General features: G+C 47.7%; 1 protein-coding gene across 12 annotated transcripts in view; it reads left to right on the top strand.

Annotated features, from left to right (window-relative positions):
- The window catches only part of TRIM66 (tripartite motif containing 66), an 82851-nt gene that overhangs the window by 40567 nt on the left and 27276 nt on the right, over positions 1–15008 (top strand). For 11 of the 12 annotated variants that reach the window (XM_070073681.1, XM_017345225.3, XM_051824007.2 and 8 more), the window contains 5 exons: positions 2261–2375; positions 3803–3949; positions 6409–6526; positions 8816–9711; positions 11080–11244. In XM_070073681.1, coding sequence (XP_069929782.1) covers positions 2261–2375; positions 3803–3949; positions 6409–6526; positions 8816–9711; positions 11080–11244 — 1441 coding nt within the window. The remainder of the gene's footprint in view (positions 1–2260; positions 2376–3802; positions 3950–6408; positions 6527–8815; positions 9712–11079; positions 11245–15008) is intronic. The other variant, XM_051823944.2, reaches the window with a different exon arrangement.

The following is a 15008-nucleotide window of genomic DNA, read 5'->3' on the forward strand; positions in this document are numbered from 1 at the left end:
TCGGCTGCCCACACACCGAGTACGCTGCTCTCCAATCAGGAGCAAGTCCTACAGTTTATTGGTTGAACTGGAGGCAGCTGTGCGGAAGCTGTTTACTTCTCTCCCAGCGCCATATTGTGGGAGAGCAGATGCATAGAATAAGTCTTAATTCCAGTAACTCAGTCTAGTCCGGTTTGCTCCCCACAAAACTGGATCAGTACAATTGGAGTGAGTCTGGACTACAGTATGTGCATTATGAGTGAGCCAGAAATAAGTGCTTGAGAATGAGAATGCAGAGTAGATACTGGAGAAGAGACCATGTTTATCATGAGGATGTAGCAAGTTCATGGCAATTTGTTCTTTTTTTTTTTTTTTTTTTTTTTTGACAGGCAGAGTGGTTAGTGAGAGAGAGACAGAGAGAAAGGTCTTCCTTTTGCCGTTGGTTCACCCTCCAATGGCCGCCACGGCTGGCGCACTGCGGCCTGCACACCGCGCTGATCCGAAGGCAGGAGCCAGGTGCTTCTCCTGGTCTCCCATGGGGTGCAGGGCCCAAGCACTTGGGCCATCCTCCACTGCACTCCCTGGCCACAGCAGAGAGCTGGCCTGGAAGAGGGGCAACCGGGACAGAATCCGGCGCCCCGACCGGGCCTAGAACCCGGTGTGCCGGCGCCGCTAGGTGGAGGATTAGCCTATTGAGCCACGGCGCTGGCTGCAATTTGTTCTTTATCACCCATTTCCTGGCGTTTTCCATACAAATCTACAAATAATGTGAACTCTGACTTTATTTTATTTTTTCACAAGAAGAGCAAGTAGTATGTAATGAGAGCTCAACACATGGCAGGCACTGGCTTGGGCATCGTGGGTATATTCTTTTGTTCTATTCTTCCAATCAGGGATTGACTCCATTTTACAGATGAGGAGACTAAGCTTCAGAGAGGTTAGGTGACTTATCTGAGGTCACACAGCTAATCAGTGACTGGGCTGGGTTTGGAAGCCATTCTGTGGTGACTTCAAGGCCTACGCTCTGTGTTTTTAAAACAGCTTTGTTAGATATAATTTACATATGTTAAACCACTCTTTGAAATGTACAATCCAATGATTTTTGGTGTATTCACAGAATTATGCAATAATATGTAATTGTTAACCTGTTTTTAGAACATTTCCATCCCTCCAGAAGAAACCCCATATATATTATTATTACTTTCCATTCCCCTTACACCTCTACTCCGCAGAAACCACTAATCTACTTTCTGTCTCTGCCCATACTCTTTTTTGTTTGTTTGTTTGTTTGAAAGTCAGAGTTACACAGAGAGAGAAGGAAATGCAGAGAGAAAGAGAGGGCTTCCATCCACTGGTTCACTCCCCAGATGGCTGCAAAAGCTGGAGCTGTGCCGATATGAAGCCAAGAGCTTCTTCTAGGTCTCCCATGTGGGTGCAGGGGCCCAAGCACTTGGGCCATCTTCTACTGCTTTCCCAGGCCATAGAAGAGATCTGGATTGGAAGTGGAGCGCCCATATGGGATGTCGGCACCGCAGATGGTGGATTCACCCGCTATGCCACAGTGCCCGGCCCCCTCTATCCATGCTCTTTTCACCTCATGGCACAGTTTGTTGTAGCATCTTCCTTTTTTTTTTTTTTTTTTTTTTTTTTTTTAAGATTTATTTATTTGAAAGGCAGAGTTACAGAGATAGAGAGAAGGGGAGACAAAGAGAGACACCTTCCATCTGGTGGTTCAGTACCCAAATGGCCACAACATCCAGAACTGAGCCAGTTCTCCCACATGGGTGCAGGGGCCCAAACACTTGGGCCATCCTCTGCTGCTTTTCCAGGCACATTAACAGGAACTAGATTGTTTGTGGAGCAGCTGGGACTCAAATGGGCAGCCATATTGGATGCCGGTGCTGCAGGCTGGGGCTTTAACCCACTGAGCCACAGCGCCAGCCTCCTGTCTTCTTTTTTAAGACAAGTAACAACATGACATCAAACCCATATTCACACTTTCTGTCCTGCCTCTGGTGTTGATGAGCTGCTCAGTTGACCTGGATTTGGATTTGAGGTTTATCTGGAGAAAACCAAGTTGAACTCAGTGCACTTAGAGCAAGTGTGCTGGGTTGTGCCAAGGGTAGGGTGGTGGAGGAAGGTTCTCTTTTCTTTATATTTGGTGCTTTCTAGGCCCTGTTCTAGGCAGCCTCTGGTTCATTGCCTGTTACGTTTGCTGTCTCCCAGCCCTCAGAGGCCATGTGGGAAAGGCTCACTGTATTTTCTTCCATCATGTTTACAGGATTTTTGAAGTGAAGCATCAGCACAGGAAGGTGGAAAACCAGATCAAAATGGCTAAGATGGTTCTGATGAATGAGCTGAACAAACAGGCCAACGGACTCATAGAGGAACTGGAGGTATATATGGACAGATGGTTTGGATGGATGGGCCCTACGCCCTCTCCGGGTCAGAAACCAGACAAATGTCAAACTGGCTAGAATTCAGATATGTAATTTCTATAACTCTGCTGCTTCTTGTGTCTTTTTTTTTTTAAAGATTTATTTGAAAGGCAGAAATAAAGGGAGAGAGAGAGAAAGAGATCTTCCATCCACTGGTTCACTTCCTAAATGGCCACAACAGCCAGGCCCAGAACAAAGCCAGGAGCCAGGAGCTTCAACCCATCTCCCACATGGGTACAGAGGCCCAAGTACTGGGCCATCTTCTGCTTTCCCAGGCTGTTAGCAGGGAGCTGGATCAGAAGTGGAGCAGCTGAGACTTGAACCAGCACCCATATGGGATGCTGGCACTGTAGGTGGAGGCTTAATCTTCTATGCCACAGTGCTGGCTTCTGCCTTTTTTTAAATTTATTTATTAAAGATTTATTTATGGGGCCGGTGCTGTGGCGCAGTGGGTTAAAGCCTTGGCCTGAAGCGCCGGCATCCTGGAGTCCTGGCTGCTCCTCTTCTGATCCAGCTCTCTGCTATGGCCTGGGATAGCAGTAGAAGATGGCCCAAGTCCTTGGGCCCCTGCACCTGTTCGGAGACCCTCTCTCTGTAGCTCTTTCTTTCAAATAAAATAAAATAATTTATTTGAACGTTAGAGTCATATGGAGAGAGAAGGAGAAGCAGAGATAGAGAGGTCTTCCATCCGCTGGTTCACTCCCCAGTTGGACACAATGGCCAGAGCTGTGCCGATCCAAAACTGGGAGCCAGGAGCTTCCTCTGGGTCTCTGAATGGGTGCAGGGGCCCAAGGACTTGGGCCATCCTCTACTGCTTTCCCAGGCCATAGCAGAGAGCTGGATTAGAAGTGGAGCAACTGGGATTTGAATTGGCACCCATATGGGATGCTGGCACTGCTGGTGACAGCTTTATCTACTAAGCCACAGTGCTGGCCCCCTGCCTCTGCTTTTGGTATCATAAAATGTTGAGCCTAATTATGGGATGGTAGCTCATTAAAGACTGGAAAATCAGTTTAAACCCTTAACAATATTTTAGATTTTAGGGAGCTGCCATCTTTGTGCAGGGTTATAGTATTGGAACATGGAGACATGAAACAACTGACCTTCTTCAGAGGTTATGTACAAGAAATATAGACATTAGTTCTTTCATCACTCATTCCATATTTGCCACTATAAAGTCTCCCACTGTCTCTCCCTCCCCTCCTCCTCCACCCAACAGCAGCCCCTGGCAGCAGCACTCTGTCCTGCTGCCCTCCTCTCAGGGGTGCAGTCTCCTCTGATTACATCATTGTCCACACTGATAACACAGCCCATCAGACTTCCTAAGCAAGTGAACTGTCATCCAAGAACAGGACTCAGGAACTCTGTCTTCTGTCTCTACCCAGGGCATTACTAATGAGAGAAAGCGGAAACTGGAACAGCAGTTACAGAGCATCATGGTTCTCAACCGTCAGTTTGAGCATGTGCAGAATTTTATCAATTGGGCTGTCTGCAGCAAAACAAGTATCCCTTTCCTTTTCAGCAAGGAACTGGTAAGAGGAATCCCCTACTTGAAGCAGTTGAGAGCACTATCTCTGTCACAAGGGCAGTGAAATGCCTTTCTTTAGGTTGAAAAGAGGAGTGAGATAGCACCTCCATCCATCTTTCAAGTTCAATCATTGTGTTTTGGTTAATAGTAAGAGAACCCTACCTTCTACCCATTCCCATAGCACAAAGAACTCAGGTGCTGAAATGATCCGACCTCCTTCCAGGTAACTCAGCTGGGAAAATATGTAGTTCCTTGTTTTAGCTCAAGGATTATTATCCTGGACGTGAACAATGTGCTGAGGAGTCCATAGAAAGCTGCTGGGCTCTGGGGGCCTAAGAGGAAAGGAGGAGTTGAAGATGATGTTGAAATGTTGGGTTTGGGATGATGGTGATGCCCAGGAGAAGGGAGAATTTGAGAGAAGCTTCTGAGGTTTATATTTGGATATGTTGAGTCTAATGTGCTGGCAGAGCATCTGAAAGGAGACTTCCAGAAGCTGCTTTGTTAGATGAGTCTGAGAGTCAAGCGAAATGTCAGGATTGGTCAGGGTTGTGTTTAGGAGTCTCTGAGATATCAGTTAGGATAGCCTCGGGAGAGTGTGTGGAAGAAGAAGAGAGAAGGTCTTGAATACCATCATTTTCATCATAGAGTGAAGGAGAGTTGAAGGTAGTGGTCAGAGGTTGGAGGAGAAATAGGAATGTGTGGTTCAGAGTGGTCACTGTTGTCCAGGATATATAGGTGAAAGAAGATGAATGGTGAAGAGAGGCCTTGAGATTTTGGAATCACTAAATCCATGGTGATCTTTTTTTTTAAAAAAAGATTTTATTTATTTATTTGAGAGGTAGAGTCACAGATATAGAGAGGGAGAGACAGAGAGAAATTTCTTCCATCTGCTGGTTCACTCCCCAAATGGCCACAACAGCTACAACTGGGCTGATACAAAGATAGGAGCCAGGAACTTCTTCCAGGAGCCCAAGCACTTGGGCCATCTTCTGCTTTCCCAGGCCATAGTACAGAGCTGGATCAGCTGGGACTAGAACCGGCGCCCCATGGGATGCCAGTGCCGCAGGCAGAGAATTAACCTATTGCGCCACAGCATTGGCTCCCCTTGGTGATCTTTTGAAAGAAGCTCTGAGCACTCTAAGTAAGAGGGCAAAAGCCACCAAGAGGAGCCTGATGATGGCAAATGAGGATGTAGAGACAGAAATGAAAAGAAGGGAAGTCAGTAGCTTGAGAAGGGGGAGGGTTGGAGGAACTTTGCACACATCAAGCAATATGGGAGAATAGGTTGAAGACAGAGATGTGTGGCGGAGTGAGCACACTGAGAGAGCAGGGAGAGAGGAGGCAGATGCAGTGAAGTGCTCTGAGCTCCAGCTTCACTTCAAGGATATTCCCCTCCTCTGAGCTGGAGGACAGGAAGGGAGCAGTGTAACGGAGTTAAGTGTGGAGGTAGGAGGGATACAAGTTGGGGGAGTCTGTCCTTTATGGTGTCTTTTTTCCTCTGTGAAGTAGGAGGTAATAAGAGGCATTGAGTAAGGGACACTGAAGGAAAGATTGTAAGTAGGATAGTGGAAGAGGAATCTGACAAGAAAGGCAGTGACAAGAAGGACTGCAGAGTGCCCCTGACATTACTGATGCCTGAAGTGGCCCCAGATAACATGGGCTTGAGATGGCAGGACTGAGCTAAGGTTAGGAATTGGTGACGGGGAGAAGATTAGGGAACTAGTGATGTGTTACTGAAGAAATGTTAAGCTGGGAAGACCCTATGGACTGAAAGAGTAGGGCTTGCAGAGTTCAGAACTGAACTAGTTATGAGCAGCAAAGAAGTTGTTGGAGTTCAAGGCCTCATGGATAGGATGGTTCTACACAATGAATAGGATCAGGGTATGGTGACTGAACTGAACATAGAGATGTTGACTGACATTAAGGAGCTAAAGTAAGTAAGAAGCCAAGATGTTGGCTGGGTTGTTAGTTAACTAGATGATGTCAGGATAAGTTGGACATTTGCCAAAGTCCTAGAAAAATGGGAATTAGTGGTGGGAAACAGATGAAGGCACTGACAGAGGAAGAGGGAAATTGACTGGGATGGAAATTGATAGGTAGAAGGACACCTGTGGGGAACTTGGAGAAAATCCGCCCTTTTAGGCTTTTGAATTGAGGTGATGGTAGAATGAATAAGGCTACTAGGCAAATGATATCCTGAGGGAGAATTACAAATCACTTGAGGCCTGGAAGAGAAAGGATTATTAGGAATTCCAAGAGCCATGATACTAGGAAGGGGATCTGCTGGGAGGATGGGGAGGCACTAAGATGCAAGGAAATGAAAAGTTGAGGGTGGGGGGTGAGGTTTGACCAGAGGCTAGAAGCTGTGACTTTGAACTCTTCAACCTGTCCTAACAGTGAGCTAAAGGGAATTTCATCCAGACACAAGATGCCCAAATAAATGACCTTTGGTGCTGTTGTCAGATTGTGTTTCAGATGCAGCGATTACTGGAGACTAGCTGTAACACAGATCCTGGCTCCCCTTGGAGTATCAAATTCACCTGGGAGCCTAACTTCTGGACCAAGCAACTGGCTTCCCTTGGTGAGTCAGGGCCCTCCCTGTAGCCTCTGACCCAATTGTAAATGAATGTAGAGGACTAGGTGCTTGGCCCAACAATGAAGATACAGGTTAGGGTGCCTGTACCCCATAACTGAATACCTCAGTTTAATTTCTGGTTTTGGCTCTGACTCTTGACTCCAGCTTCCCACTAATACAGACACTGGGAAGCAGCTGTGATGGCTCAAGTAATTGAGTTTCTGCTACCCACCTGGGAGACCTTGATTGAGTTTCAAGCTCCCAGTTTGGGCCCAGACCAGCCCTAGTTGTTGTGGGCAAAAAAAGAAAGAAAGAAAAGATAATAGCGTGTTTGCTGAACTCACTGGTTAGGTCAGCACACGCTCAAGATTAAGCACTTCCTAAGACTGTCAGTGGTCATGAACTTAGCTCAGCAACCCATTTTTTGGAAGGGGAAGGGGAGAATGAAGCGGGTAAATCACTGTGGCAATACAGGAATTTGTAATGGGATCAGTTCAAGCCTGTGTTTCACAGTCTACATGAATGTCCCTGTTACCTTGGTCACACAGGGTGTATGTGTATAGACACAAGCAGGGATATCTCAGCAACAGTGAGGACATGTGTGCGTGTTACACACACTTTTTTTTTTTTTTAAGATTTATTTATTTGAAAGTCAGGGTTACACAGAGAAGAAAAGGCTTGAGATAGAGAGATCTTCCATCCGCTGGTTCACTCCCCAATTGGCTACAACAACTGGAGCTGCGCCAATCCGAAGCCAAGAGCCAGGAGCTTCTTCCAGGTCTCCCACATGGATATAGGGGCCCAAGGACTTGGGCCATCTTCCATTGCTTTCCCAGGCTACAGCAGAGAGCTGGATAAGAAGTGGAGCAGCCGGGACTCCAACTGGCGCCCATATGGGATGCCAGCAAGGCAGGCGGTGGCTTTACTTGCTACGCCATAGTGCCAGCCCTACACACGTCCTTTGGAGTTGAGTTTTAGGCAGATTATTCATGACCTTGTGCATTCCCCTCCCACCCCAACAATTTGCTGGTGTTCATCTTTAGGCGGTGTGTAGAAAACTCAAAGCTGTACCTGTGTTGACATTCTAGTGAGCTTGTTAAAGTAATGGCTAACTATTGCCTTCATTTGAAGTTTTGAACTTCATGTGAACTTGAGAAAATGATAAATAAATAAATTATATTTAGGTTTTTTGTTTATTTGTTTGTTTACCTCACCCCTTTGATTTAATTCAGCAGACATTTGAGGGGCACCTGCTCTAGGTTAAGCCCCATGCTGGGCACAAAAAAACAAAGGTGAATAAAACACACCCTTTACCCTTAAGGAGCTTAGTCTTCCCCTAAGTGAGCCTCATCAAAACAATGTGGTTAGGCCGGCGCCGGGGCTCACTAGGCTAATCCTCCGCCTAGCGGCGCCGGCACACCGGGTTCTAGTCCCGGTTGGGGCGCCGGATTCTGTCCCGGTTGCCCCTCTTCCAGGCCAGCTCTCTGCTGTGTCCAGGGAGTGCAGTGGAGGATGGCCCAGGTGCTTGGGCCCTGCACCCCATGGGAGACCAGGAAAAGCACCTGGCTCCTGCCATCGGATCAGCGCGGTGCGCCGGCCGCGGCGGCCATTGGAGGGTGAACTAACGGCAAAGGAAGACCTTTCTCTCTGTCTCTCTCTCTCACTGTCCACTCTGCCTGTCAAAAAAATAAAAAAATTAAAAAAAAAAAACAAAAAACAATGTGGTTAAGGAGCCCTTGACAGAGGTAGCCAGACATATATTCTACTCGCGTGCAAAGGACACAGAGACCTTAGAGAGCAGTGCTAGTGTCTGGAACTGATCCTGGATTGGAGCTTCCCTGCTTCCATCCAACTGGCCCGTACCTGGAGACCTGTACTTGGAGCATCTGCTCATTTGTCCCAGGGACGACTTTCCATCTTTTGCTACTTTCCAGCACTCCCTCCCACCTCCAAATATTGACTCCTTTTGTCAGATTCTCAATTGGAGTATGTCAGAAAAGGAGTAGGAGCTTGTGGTTTCCCTAGTCGGATAGAAACAGTCAGGGCTGAGCACCTGGGTAAAGCTGAGCTAATTTCTCAAATATCCTAGGCCCCCAAAGCAGGTCCGTACAAGTGCTAGACACTGTAGGCATACAGTGTCTCTGAACTGAGTCTTGGAGATTAGGGGTTGAAGTTCTTAATCGCTGTGTCTGGTAGAGGTTTTTGGGTGATGTTCTTTGGTCCTAGGAGCAAGCAGTAGCAAGGGAAGGCAACTGCGGATTACCTTTGGAAAAACTCTCTGTTCTGAATTTCCAGGCTGCATAACTACTGAAGGCGGACAGCAATCCCGGGCAGATACTCTTGCTTATGGAGGCTCACAGGGGACGTCATCCTTTTATCAAAGCCACCAATCCCCTGTGGCTCAGCAGGAGGCTCTAAACCATCCCCCACACAAGTTCCAGGCTCCGGCACTGTGTTCCTCATCTGTGTGCTGCTCCCACTGCACCCCAGTCTCACCTTCCCTTAAAGGCCAGGTGCCCCCACCCAGCATACACGCAGCCCATGGCTTTAGGCAACCCTCTGAGATGGTGTCCCAACAGCTGGGGTCAATGCAGTGTCCCACCCTGCAACCCAGGGAGAAAGAGCTGGCCTGCAGTCCGCATCCACCAAAGCTGCTCCAGCCCTGGCTGGAAACCCAGCCTCCTGTGGAGCAGGAGAGCACATCCCAGCGGCTGGGGCAGCCGCTGACTTCCCAGCCCGTGTGCATCGTCCCTCCGCAGGATGTCCAGCAAGGAGCCCACGCCCCGCCCACCTTACAGACACCCTCTATCCAAGTCCAGTTTGGCCACCACCAGAAGCTGAAGCTCAGTCACTTTCAGCAGCAACCACAGCAGCAGCTGCCACCTCCACCACCTCCAGCCCCGCAGCAGCCACCCCCACCTCTACCTCCATCCCAGCACGTGGTGTCTAGTCAGCACGAGAGCCCCCCTGGGCCTGCCTGCTCCCAGAATGTGGACATAATGCACCACAAGTTTGAGCTGGAGGAAATGCAGAAGGACTTGGAGCTGCTTCTTCAGGCTCAGCAGCCCAGCCTGCAACTGAGTCAGACCAAGTCTCCTCAGCATCTTCAGCAAACCATTGTGGGGCAGATCAACTACATCGTGAGGCAGCCGGCTCCCGTCCAGTCCCAGAGCCAGGAGGACACTCTTCAGGTGAGCCTCAGGGTGCTTTGGGGCTTCTATTCTCCTCCCCTAGGACTGCTCAGGGAATGCCTTCTTCCCAGTCACAGGGTGTCACAGGAAGACAGTTTCTTCATCTTAGGGTGGCCTTGAGCTCACCCCTCACATTTTAAAAGTGCCTTGGGCTCAACCTCCCATCTCAGGAAGGCTCTAGAAAACATAGACCTGGTCCCAGTAGGCAGCTGGTCTTGATGCCCCCCACGGAGCCCTGGCTCTGCCCTGTCTTCCTGGGTGACACAAGGGAACTTGCCCACAGATAGCCCCTTCTGAGTGGGCCTGGACTCCTGCCAGTGCCAGAGTAGAAAGGGGGCGGCTATCTCTTGTCTTTACAGCCTTGCAGCTCCCTTGCTGGGAACTTATGAATGCCAGACAGGGGGACCGAGAGTACTTAGAGAGTGGATTGAGGGAATGCAGTAGATCCTAGTGGGTAACGCTGTACAGGTGTAGACTTTACTTCACATCTGCTAGGCTAGATAGATAAGTTTTATGTACATTCTATCATTGATCCTATCAACAACACTTTTAAGTGTGACCACCTATATTTTATAGATACAGAAGTCTGGGTTCGGGAGGGCAAGCAGTTTGCCTAGAGTTCATTCAACACTGAGAGGTAGAGCCAAGACTCAGATCCAGGTCTGCTGGCTTTCCTGTAATGCCGCAGAAGAGGCCTTGTTCTCTCCTTGGGGGATAGTAACTATTGCTCCTCTTTTTTTTCTCAGCTAAAAGACAGTTGAAGAGGTGTAGTATGTACCTCTGGGATATTTGCAGCATTTTCATTTTTAGCTCTTATTTTTTCCCCAGAACCTCCTGCTCCAGCTTCTTCTCCCTGCCACTTTCCCCTTTTTCTTCAGTATTATCTTGTTTAGATCTGTAATCACATATATATTTTCAAATTAGTTCTAGAGACTTTTGCTTAATTACAAAATATAGTGCCTTACACTTATGCTTTAGCACTGACAACTTCAGATAATGCTTCAAATGTCTTCCCCCAAGGCTTCCTTAATTCCTTTGAAGGGATATTTAACAATCCCTGTCATCACAGAGAAGGGACTAGAGTTCATAGAGGGCTACAAGCTAAAGCTAAGTAAAAATTTATTTTATGATCACTCAAGTGAATATGACAGAATTAGTTCAGAATTCTCCTAGGTTTGGGTTCTATCCTAAGGCTGTCAAGCTAAGATGGATTCTTAAGGAAAATTTAGACAAGAGTATTTTTCTTTTCCACAGTGTGTGGGTAGTGACCGTGGGCAGGGCAGGGTGGGCGTTGGTCCTCACTGCTGCTTATTCCGCCACTGCTGCTCTCCGTGTGAAATCCACCTAAATTCCTATTTTCTTCTCCAGGCTACAGATGAGTCCCCTGCATCTGAGGGCCCAAAGCCAGCTCTCCCTGTTGACAAGAATACTTCTTCTACTACCTTGCCCCAGACATCTGGGGAAGAAATTCCTCACATTGTCCCCCCAGTGGATAGCACCGTCCAGCACTCCTCTCCAAATGTGGTGAGAAAGGTACTAATGGTGCCTGCTTTCCCTGATCACACAGGACCCACTGCCAGCCAACTCCCCAGGCACCTGGACGAGGCTGATGGGGCGGGGGGTGGAGTGTCCCTGTTCCATGCACAGATGCTGCACAGTCCTGACTCATGCCTTCTGTCCTAATGAGTCAGCTACATAGTCCATCCCCATTCCCACTCCCACATGTATGCTTAAAATGAACCTACTGGCTTCATTTAGAGTGGAAGAGGACAGGGAGAGAGCCAGTTTATTGAACACTTATTCTGTACATATAACTATATATGGTGCTTCACAAGCATGATCTCACTTAATCTTCCCAATATTTGTGTGAGATGGCATAATTAATATTGTATGTATAGTTAAGAAAATTGAAGTCCAAGGCCCTACAGCTAGAAGAAGAGAGAGATGTGATCTACTTAAAATGAAATAGGTCTGAATCCAAAGCCTGAAATTTGTTTTTCCTCAGCAATGAAAATATTTTACATGGCCCCCACAACCCCAAGTTGGTTGGCCTTAGAATTTGAATCAATGGAATCTATTGGTGAGTGGTCCACAAGGATGTCATGCAGAGGTCACTGAGCACCTAGAAGCATTGAGGTCTCTTGAAAATGAGCAATTGGAGGTCTTCCTGTTCCCCTGCTTTCCAGCTTGCTAGACATGTTCACTTATCCTGGCAGTAATCCAGAAACCCAAACTCCTCAGCTATTTGCTGCCACTCGGCCCCTTACTCTTCAGCCCTGTAATCCTTTTAGCTGAAACCTCAGTACTCTGACATGACCTCCATCCATCCCTCCCTGGGTCCCTTAGTCCTGTTCCACTTATCCTATTGCCTTCTCTGGTATGTTGCCTTCAGCCCTCCTGGTACCTCCACTCAGCCCAGGACTTGAAGCTCTTTCAGCTATTCTGTACCTTCCCAAACCATACCCTTAGCACTACAACAACCCTGTGGTCCTGCAATCCCAACTCTGCTAGCTGCTCTGTGTACTTACCCCTCATCAAGTTTCTCCAGCAACACCATTGTCATCTAGAAATGTGTCTGTCTCAGTGACACTTGAGAGGCAAGTTTAGATGAGGAAGGAATGGGGCTGGCATTGTGGCACAATGGGTTAAGCCACTGTTTGTAGTGCAAGCATCTCAAACCATAATGCTGGTTTGACTCCTAGCTACTCTAATGCACCTGGGAAGACAGTGGATGATGGTCTAAGCACTTGGGCCCCTGCCACCCATGGGGAAGGCCAGAATGTGGTTCTTGGTTCTGTTGTAGCCATTAAGGTAGTAAACCAGCTGGTTGAAGTTGAAGTCTCTCTCTCTCTCTCTCTCCCTCCCTCCCTCTTCCCTTTCTCTCTCTCAAAGAAAAGACAGGAAGGGATGGCACAAATGAAATGATAACTTGGAAGTTCCTGGTGATACTTGAAGTTTTGAGAAGGCCTAATGATATTAGTGGCTTTTTATCTGTACCTATCCTAGAAGTTTAACTTTTTTTTTAAAGATTTATTTACTTATTTGAAAGAGGTACACACAGAGTTGAGAAGCAGAGAGAGAGAAAGAGAGAGAGAGAGAGAGAGAGAGAGGTTTTCCATCCGCTGGTTCACTCCCCAGATGGCCACAACAGCCGGACCTGTGCCGATCCGAAGCAGGAGCCAGGAGCTTCTTCCGGGTCTCCCACGTGGGTACAGGGGCCCAAGGACTTGGGCCATCTTCTACTGCTTTCCCAGGCTACAGCAGAGAGCTGGATCAGAAGTGGAACAGCTGGGCCTCGAACCTGCGCTCATATGGGATGTTGGTGGTTCAGGCCAGGGCATCAACCTGCTGCGCCACAGCGCCAGCCCTGAGGTTTAACTTATTATACTTGAGTCAGCCACTACCAATCCGTTTACTTATTTATTCAATGTCAGAAATACAGGTTGAATATCTCTTATTTGAAATGCTTGGGAATAGAAATGTTTGAGATTTTGAATTTTTTTTGGACTTTGGAACATTTGCATATGCATAATGAGTATGTTAAGGATGGGACCCAAGTATAAACACAAAATCCATTTGTTTCATTTATACCTTAAAAAAATTTTTTTTGACAGGCAGAGTTAGAGAGTTAGAGTGAGAGAGACAGAGAGAAAGGTCTTCCTTCCATTGGTTCACCCCCAAATAGCTGCTACGGCCGGCACGCTGCACCGATCCGAAGCCAGGAGCCAGGTGCTTCCTCCTGGTCTCCCATGCAGGTGCAGGGCCCAAGCACTTGGGCCATCCTCTACTGCCTTCCCAGGCCACAGCAGAGAGCTGGACTGGAAGAGCAGCAACCGGGACAGAATCTGGCGCCCCAACTAGGACTAGAACCTGGGGTACCTGTGCCGCAGGCTGAGGATTAGCCTAGTGAGCCATGGCACCGGCCTTAAAAATTTTTTTTAAATTTGATTTGAAAGGCAGAATTACAGAGGGAGGGAGGGAGAGAGAGAGAGAGAGAGAGAGAGAGAGAGAGATCTTTCATCTGCTAGTTCACTCTCCAAATAGCTGCAATGTCTGAGGCTAGGCTAGGCTGAAACCAGGAGCCTGGAACTCCATCTGGATCTCCCACATGAAAGACTTGGGCCATCTTCCACTGCTTTCCTAGGCACATTAGCAGGGACTGGATCAGAAGTGGAGCAGCCAGGACTTGAACGGATGCCTATATGAGATACTGACATTGTAGATGGTGGCTTAACCTATTATGCCACAACACTGACCCCTTGTGTATACCTCATGTGCATAGTCTGAAGATAATTTTATACAGTATTTTTAGTGTGCTTGTGTTTTTACTACTACCTATCATGTGAGGTTAGGTGTGAAATTTTCTATTTGCAGTGTCATGTCAGTGCTCCAAAATTTTTGAATTGTGGAACATTTTGGATTTTGGATTTTTGGATTAGGGAGTCTTAGCCTGCATGTGTGTGTATGTATATATCTCTTAGTATGTGTCATATGTTACTCACCAGGCACACACTGATGAATTACATAATCCCACATTGGAGCTTACCATCTTGTGGGAAAGAGAGTTAAATAAGAAATGGCAGGAAAACTGTGATGAAGTGTTGTGATAGTCATTGAAGTGTACCCTGATGGAGTACCTAACTGTGAGAGATGGAGCTATCCACAGGAGACTTCCTAGAAAGCATTTTTGTTTGTTTTTATTATTCGAGAGTCAGAGAGGCAGAGAGCTCTAATCTAGTGGGTCACTCCTCAGATGACCACAGTGATCAGGCCCAGGCCAAGCCAAAGCAGGAAGCTCTATCCAGGTCTCCCATGTGGATGGCAGGGACTCAATTTCTGGATCTAACACCACTGCCTCCCAGAATTTGCACTGGCCGAAAACTGAGGTCAGGAACCAGAGCTGAGCACTGAACCCACTACTCTGATGTGGGATGTGGGAGTCCTAACAAGTAGGCAAAATGCCTGTCTGGAGGACTTTTTTTCTTTTTCTTTTTCTTTTTCTTTTCTTTTTTTTTTTTTTTTTGATAGGCAGAGTTAGACAGTGAGAGACAGAGAAAAAGGTCTTCCTTCCGGGTTCACCCCCCAAATGGCTGCTACGGCCAGCACGCTGCGCCGATCCGAAGCCAGGAGCCAGGTGCTGCCTCCTGGTCTCCCAGGCGGGTGCAGGGGCCCAAGCATTTGGCCATCCTCCACTGCCTTCCCGGGCCACAGCAGAGAGCTGGACTGGAAGAGGAGCAACCGGGACAGAACCGATGTCCCTAGAACCCAGGGTGCCGGTGCCGCAGGTGGAGGATAAG

This window comes from Oryctolagus cuniculus, chromosome 1 (genome assembly GCF_964237555.1).
Source record: "Oryctolagus cuniculus chromosome 1, mOryCun1.1, whole genome shotgun sequence".
Classification (NCBI taxonomy): domain Eukaryota; kingdom Metazoa; phylum Chordata; class Mammalia; order Lagomorpha; family Leporidae; genus Oryctolagus; species Oryctolagus cuniculus.